This window comes from Cynara cardunculus (genome assembly GCF_001531365.2).
Source record: "Cynara cardunculus var. scolymus isolate 2C chromosome LG 14, CcrdV1, whole genome shotgun sequence".
NCBI classification, from domain to species: Eukaryota; Viridiplantae; Streptophyta; class Magnoliopsida; order Asterales; family Asteraceae; genus Cynara; species Cynara cardunculus.
Window position 1 is genome coordinate 5,838,473 of NC_037541.1, and position 8,056 is coordinate 5,846,528.

The 8,056-nt window shown below is 34.8% G+C and overlaps 1 protein-coding gene across 1 annotated transcript; it reads right to left on the reverse strand.

The window, feature by feature from the left end:
* Nucleotides 1-796: 796 nt before the first annotated feature.
* On the reverse strand, nucleotides 797-3,727 carry LOC112526919 (protein UPSTREAM OF FLC-like). Its single transcript, XM_025137361.1, has 7 exons — nucleotides 3,664-3,727; nucleotides 3,213-3,335; nucleotides 3,006-3,075; nucleotides 2,589-2,707; nucleotides 1,482-2,082; nucleotides 972-1,070; nucleotides 797-896 (listed from the first exon to the last, which is right to left on the reverse strand). Exons 1-7 carry the CDS (start codon nucleotides 3,725-3,727, stop codon nucleotides 797-799), a joined length of 1,176 nt encoding a protein of 391 aa, XP_024993129.1.
* Between the last annotated feature and the right edge of the window lie 4,329 nt (nucleotides 3,728-8,056).

Sequence of the window (8,056 nt, forward strand, 5' to 3'; positions counted from 1 at the left end):
TCAAAAATCTACTAACTGAATTGGGTATCGCTATCAAACAGCCGCCACAGTTATAATGTGATAACACAGGTGCCACCTATGTCTGTGCCAATCCAGTCTATCACTCTCAGATGAAACATATTGCCTTGGAATATCACTTCGTGCGTGAAAAGGTAGCTGCTGGTGAGCTAAAGGTCCTACATGTTAACTCTATGGACCAACTAGCTGACGTACTCACAAAACCTCTCTCCCAAGCGCCGTTTCTATCATTAAGATCCAAGATTGGAGTCTCTGACGGATCCTCCATCTTGCGGGGGCGTATAACGGATCACACATCTTCTGGGAATAAATTGCAATAATTTGAATTTATATTTAGTCAAAGTCTGTTGTAATCTATCTTTGGTATCCCTTGTATTTCTCCTAAACTCTAGCCTTGGTATACCTTGTATTTATCCTAAACTTTATCCTCTCCTCTCTCTCTCTCTTTCTATATATATATACACACACACACACACGATTATTGTGAATACAATATTCATTCAAGCCAAATCAATATTCATTCTTTAGAGGAATCAAATGTCCACAATTTTAATTCTCTTAGGTAACTTCAAAAGTTAACAGCTATTTTTGTTACTTTACATTGAAAAGATTTGGAGACTATTGCGAAGGAAGCTTCTTCACAAAACAATCTGTAAATGTAAACGATATCTAGTTTCTAAATACTACAAAGAAACTAAAATACGTCTCTATTTGTCATGTTAAAGGCGAAAATGGCGATTCTATTTTTGATATCTTTGGCTTATTTTATCAAGCTTCCTTAGGACTTGGATTTTGCAGCCTTGGCCAATGCCTTCATTCCTCTACAAGACTTCATGTGTGTGTGAAGCTTCTCAGGATTGAACTGCCTCCCACACTGCCTGCATCAACAATATGAAAGAATTGCTGTGATATTGTTGTCTTGAGATGATACCCAGATTTATAAGTTAACTTACGAGCAATAAGGGCCATTGCCAAACTTATAAGCAGCTGGAAATGTCTTTATGCTGTAATTAGAGCTGCCCAAGTTATAACTCGTTTTTGATCCCTCTTTCCTGTTACAAAACATTTATAAGACAATAACTGTGTGTGTCTTATCTGAAAGTGTTGTTATTAGTCGTTAGGGCGAAGTAAGGCGACTTAACAAATATCGCGCACGAAGTTGAACAACTTAATAAGACAAAAACTAAATCGTTTTGTTAAACTTTTTAGTCTTACGACACTTTTCAAAAGTGTTGTATAAAAAGACTAATATAACGATTCTAGTTTTTTTGTTACTACGGTGCTCAACTTCAAAGCTAGAACTCGTTATGTCACCTAATTTCATCCTAGAAGCTTATTGAAAAAGTCTCATCAAGAACTGTATTAAGACGCATGTGTATCCAAAAAGACCTATTTTAATGTAGAGTATGATTTACCAACTCTCTCTTTGTTGCACAAATGTTGTCCAATGATCTCTGGGAAACCTCTCAGATCCCCCTAACGTTTCTCCTTTAACAACTTGCCCAATATTTGTTCCCTCTTGATTCTCCTTCTTGGAAGATGCATTCATCGTATTTATGCCATTTTTCCTTTGATTCATCACGGTCACAGCGGACTCGTTGGTGTCTACAATGCCACACGTGATTAGATTCAAGAACGTATGAGACGCTCCCGAGCCTGAGTAGCTACTGCTTTTTCGAAACGAATAATTTGATGATGGAGAAGCTTTGGAACTACACGATCCTTTCTGATTGTCACCCTTTTTGCTCTTGCTGTCATTCTTGTTTTTGTTCAAGAAAGTTTCCAAGAAGGAATTAATCTCAATTTTCTTTTGGTTTTGCATTTCCTCATGTTTTGTCGCGGTAACAAACTTATAATCCTCTTGATGCTTGGTTGTGTCGTCAGTAGAGGTCTCAGAGCCAAACGAAGGCAGTTCTTCGATTTCAAATGAAGTTTTTGTCGATAAATCGATCAAATTCTCTTGCGCTTTTGTTGCCAAAGGGATTCTTGAATCTACGATCTCAACCTTGAATGGGTGTGAGTTTTTTGGCTTGGAGACCTCCTTTTCGCCATATGAACTAAGATCTGTGATTGGACATTTGGAGAACTATAAGCTTGGTTGGATCGATTAAACTACATCGGTTTTATTATGAACTTATTATAAAAACACCTTTATATAACATAAATAATTGTCTGGTCTTATAAACTTACTCAATATAAAACTTGTTTTACATTATGATATTTAAACATGAGACTTGGGATCATATGAGACCTAGGGTTTTTCGTGAGACCCGTAATACCAATTCTCAACCGTTGGATTAAATCTACAATCTGAACATTCATAATCACAAAATTGCCACGAGACTTCTCAATAATCACAAAATTGTCACCGTACAACTTTAGACCATTAGATCATTAGCTTATAAAGTTGATCAATGAACATAAATTGGTCTTACGGGTCTCATGAAAAACCCTTGGTCTCACATGAACCCAAACCTTAAACATAATGTCCAAAAGTAGGATGTTATTGTAGTGCTACTTGAAATAAAGAATACTAAAAAGCTCTTACAAATATGGAAATTGATGCTTACCATTGGATAAGGTGATGAAGGAAATTTCTGATCCTTTGAGGACATATTCATTATCAGAAATTGGGGTGATGAGATCTTCATCTAGGAGATCTTGCCATACATATCCAGCCTTGTACCTTCTGCAATAAGCCAATAATCACATGACTTCTTAAGAGTAAACTATATGGAATCAGCAGTTTCTTAATGGAATCAGTATTTATGTTTTAATATAAGTTTTTATTTTCGAGAATTTTCGCATACATGCCAAAATTAAAATGGTCGAAAAATGCGTTTTTTCGTAACATTGAAGATTATCCAATAATACAACACAGGAGTTACAGTATAATGTATGCATACAGTACTTTGTGCTTGGTACTTCTGTTCTGTGTCGGGATTCTATCGAACGTAAATAAAATGGAAAAGAGAGAGTGAAATAACCTCTTGTATGACCATGCAAAACCCTCGGGCATGTCTTTCCCTCTTAGTTCCGATAGCCATCTCTTAACATCTTCATCGTTCACCCGTCGCAAAGAATAACAAGTGCAAATACAAAAGAAAATTATTACACACATTAGTTGCCTATGATCACTCTTGAGAGAAACACTTAATACTTATTTATATATGATTCTTGGCTCAATTGCTAACCTCTCAAGCGAACACCGTTGCGTGAAAGATGATGCACGCGGATGAGATGCGGATGCTCAATACGTCCTTTACGACTAAGAAAATAGATTATATGAACTTTCCTCACTTCACCACCACCACCACCTCCACCACCACCACCACCACCACCACCTTCTTGTGCCTCCATTAGTTTTCTGCAAAGGGAAATGGAAGAACCAGCCAACAAAGTGCTGTTTAGGCAAATATGTTCAATGATATGCTAAGTTACCATCAACCCCGTCGAATTGAATCAAAGAAACCAATATAAAATAACAGCAAAGACCAAAGGTTTGTACTTTGCCGGCCTGCTCGACTAAAGGACAAAAAGACAAGAAGAGTTCCGTTTTGTTTATCAATATTTAATTCCAAGCATTATATCACAACACCAAAAAACATTACATGCATATAATATATGCAGGCCTCCCCCACTAACCACTATATGAGCCTATGGCAATATAGAAATCATAAACCTTTCCCAAGATAATAAGTAGACTCATCATGATCAGGTTTTGAGATTACCCAAATGACAAAAAGTTGCTGAGTTGAGACAGATAACTCGGCAAACTCAGAACCTTACAAGAGAAAAAGATGGATAACTCGGGTTAAGTATTTCAGATTATCGCTAATAAAGAGAGATCATCGACTCGGTAAACTCGATCATCTTAGCGATTCTATATGCATGGATCATCATAGAGAGAGAGAGAGAGGTGTTTGTATGGTTTGGAGCTCAAAAAGTGGGAAAGGGAACAGAATCGGAGCTAGGTTATAGAGAAACAAGGCAAGGTGGCCGACTCCCCGAGAAGTTTTATCTGAATTCCCGTGATATGGTTTTGTTACATGCCCAGCTTTTGACCAAATTAAGCTCCCTTAAAAAACACAAAAGCTTGCTTTGTTATTTCTTTTTATGTTATGATCCACTTTATATATTAAGCATCATCTGTATAACAGCTTATATAATCCCAAAGAAAAATAATGGAAACAATTATTGGAGTAATTGGAGAACTTTAAACCCTTTCAATTTCTATATTACTCTTAGTGTTTTCGGTTTTTGTTGGTCCCCATAACCATGTTTATAAAAATACAAATATTTTTTTAACATTTTCTATCCAATTTATCTTTTTTCTTTATTAACCTGGATATTCAATCCGGTATGTGAGCCGACTAGACTAATCTCAAGTCGACCACCCGCTTCGCGGATAGCCCGGAGTCACCTCATTTGAACCTCCGTGGCCACACGAGGATTTTTATTCTTCGTTGGATTCGAACATGGACCTCGAGGCACTTTTGACCTTTGGAGCCCAAACTCAAACCAATCAGATACGGGATACCACCATTGTGGTTCCAATTTATCTTTTTGTTCAGACTAATCATGACATGATCTTTACAAATTTTATCTTAATCAACAACTATCTTCCCATTTTTCTATATTTATAGACATTATTTAACAACAGGTGCAAGGTCCATAACAACACTGGCATGAAGAACTTAAGGGTATCGTCTCAAAAACTCAGTCAAAGTGGATCTCCTAACACCCAATGTAATTACCCAGATAATCAATGATATGGATAATGTTTAACTTCATCCTTTTAATGGGCATTTTGCTAGTTTAATGCAAGTCACTCTTTGGCAATAAATGTAGTTGTGCCTCTTAGAATTTTACATGGTGATTGTTGCTGAATATTGCTTCTGAAAGTTGAATTAATGTAACACTCCATTCTACACATTGTATATAACATATACTTCATTTGTAAGAAATATATGTTTGTACACTACATTGGTCCCTTAGTACAAGAATCTACCGGTACAAAATACATGGTCCATTCCAAATACAATTCTTGCACTAAACCAGTTTTATCTATCAAAACTATACATGTTGACAGTAAATCTTCTCGCAGATAATCACATAGAGAAAATATTACATTTTTCCCTTCCCCTTACCGTCAGCACTTCCGGCAATACATATTTAAAATCACAAAACAAGGGTTAGACCGAAAGATCTACTAGTTACCATATTTATGTTATTGCAGGATGAAAATCACCAAAAACTTTATGTAAAACAACTTTTCATATATATAACAAATATATGAACAAGTAAGGGCATAACATCAATACCTTTTACTTTTCAAGCCAAATTTCTCTGCTTGCAAATAATACATCAAATCCAAACAGGTATACACTAACCAAATTAACATAATGCCACTTTTAAATCTCTTAAATCGAATAGGGTTTATTCAAAGTTTCAGGCCAAACCTGTTATCTCTTTCTCAATAACATCTAGACTATGATTTCCAACAAAAACCTTAATCCTAAACCTTTAAATCACAAAGAAATAAAGATTTCAGACCATGGTAATTTTAAGGGATATGATAGTAGGAGTTATATTACATACCACATATATACAAATGTCACCCTTATATCCAAATGTACACATCTCCTTGATATGCCACCCTTATCTCATGTTACACATCTCATTGATATGTCATCCTTATCACATGTTACACCTCTCCTTGATATGCTACCCTTATTTCCTCATCAAAATATTTTATAAAACAATTCCATATATAATAGACCGCAATCAATGGAATTATTATCAGTTCAAATTCATTTTGTCAAAATTCCTATTTATTGTTCCATATCTTGACAAGTCAATACATAATCCGGTCAACATTGTCCGGATAACAAATTCGGACAATACTTTCACAAAACTTGTCCGATTTAACACTTGGCTTAAATCACAAAACCTTGTCCGGATAACAAATCCGGACAACACTATTCATGACCATCCGATTTAACAATCTGGATGTTATGTCCGATTTAAAATAAACCGGTCACCTCATAGTCGTATTCCTAATTCTCAGTTTGAAACATTTAATATAAGATCAAAGTTCATAAATCGCTCAATCTTTAAACCGGTTAAGACATGTGCGGTTTAAAACTAAACCGCTTAACACTTGAGCGGTTTATATTTAAATCGCTTACACCTTGTCCGGTTTAAGACTAAACCGGTTGATATAACCAACGATTTAGTCTTAACCCGCTCACGTTCTGTCCGGTTTATGTCTAAATCGCTTAACACTTATTCGATTTAAATCTAGATCGGACAATACCCATATGGTTTTAAACTTCAAACCAGATAAAAAGTTATACAAACAATTTATGCATTTCAAGAAAGTAAAACATCACTCACCTTATGCAATTTCCTTTGAAAATCAGATGAGTTCAACTTCTTGAAATCAGGTAATATGAAATCTGATCAACCTCACTTTAAATCACACACTTCTTCAAAAATGGCAAGGAAAAAGAGATATGAGGGTCTCACCCTCATATTTATACTTGCTAAATAAGGTAAGGCGGCTAAATCACCCTTACCACTCATACCCATGACCTCCATATATATATATATATATATCATGCATACATATATTATATTATGCATATAATACCTATGCACAAAATTTTACATACTAGCATGATCAAATATACTAATTTATCATGCTATCACAAAATCATTTAACAGATAATCACGTATTCATTACCTCGGGTGATAACCAGGATTCAGTTATCACAATTAATATTTCTTGGATTCTTGAGTATTGCGTAAGAAGAATCGAAGGATAAGTCACTTGGTTAAATCTTGATTCTCATTAAGAAAAATTGAGGTCATAGTAAGAGAAATAAGATGAAGGAATTTATCGCTCAAGACCTAAGAGTGTGTTAAGTGCTTACCCTAAGGAAATACTTCCTTTTGGCACGTGTTTGGTGCAGGGACGTTCCAATCTTTTTGGATGTCTATTACATCCAAAACTTTTGATTACATTGCATAAATAAGATAACAGAGAATATATGTTAAGAACAAAAATGAACTAAACATAAAACGATTAACAATCTGAAACTAAACATAAACCATTTAATGATTTGAACCTAAAATCAAACGATTAATGGTTTGAACATAAATAATTTTGGTTATACTTTTACAGGTCGATAAAAAGACCCTGAACACATGTAAATTTGGGCCCCAAAAATATTGGGTGCCTTGTTCAAAATCTCACATTTAACATGTCAAGGGACGACCTTGATTGAGTGCCAAGATGAGAAAATATAGTGTGGGAACATTCAATCGTTCATAAGATCCAAATTACCTTTTAGTTATGTACCTTGTTTTCCACCTGTTAATCATAGGAAGTTTCTACATTAAACTTGTTTTCTGCATGGAACATGTTTAAGCCTTAGAAACCTTAAAGGGAAAATCTTTAGATTATGGTGTTGTCTATGTTTATAGATGATTCAGCATTATCATGACCTTGTTGTTGGATGGATTTTAGACTCAAGAATTCTGGGGTACTGAAAGCGAACGACCACTAGAATTATTAAATGTTTATGAGACGAAAGATCTCTTGTCACCTAGTTAGCACTTAGATTTATCGAAAATATGGGTTAATTTTTCAGCAAACTGATATAAGGTGTGATAACCGGTTTTCGGTTATAAAAATCCGGGGTGATTCTTGAAAGGTAATGGTAAGTGGAAGAATTTAATTTGAGGATGTGCTTAATTATTAAAGTAATATCAACGTATTTTATGGTTTATAATGTTTAATCTCATGGGAGAATATGAGATATTTATGGGTTTTTTTTAATAATATTAAACCTCTATCGCTGTGTGGTTCAATATAAAAGGTAATGGATAAGAGTTATCTTATCACATTGTTTTTGGAAAAAGAAAAGCAAGAGAGAAACTTTATTGTGTGTTCTCTTGTGTGAATTTTTATGTAAAACTTTAAGAAGAAGAAGAAGATTGATTCTATGATTATATTTGGAAGTTGTTGTTG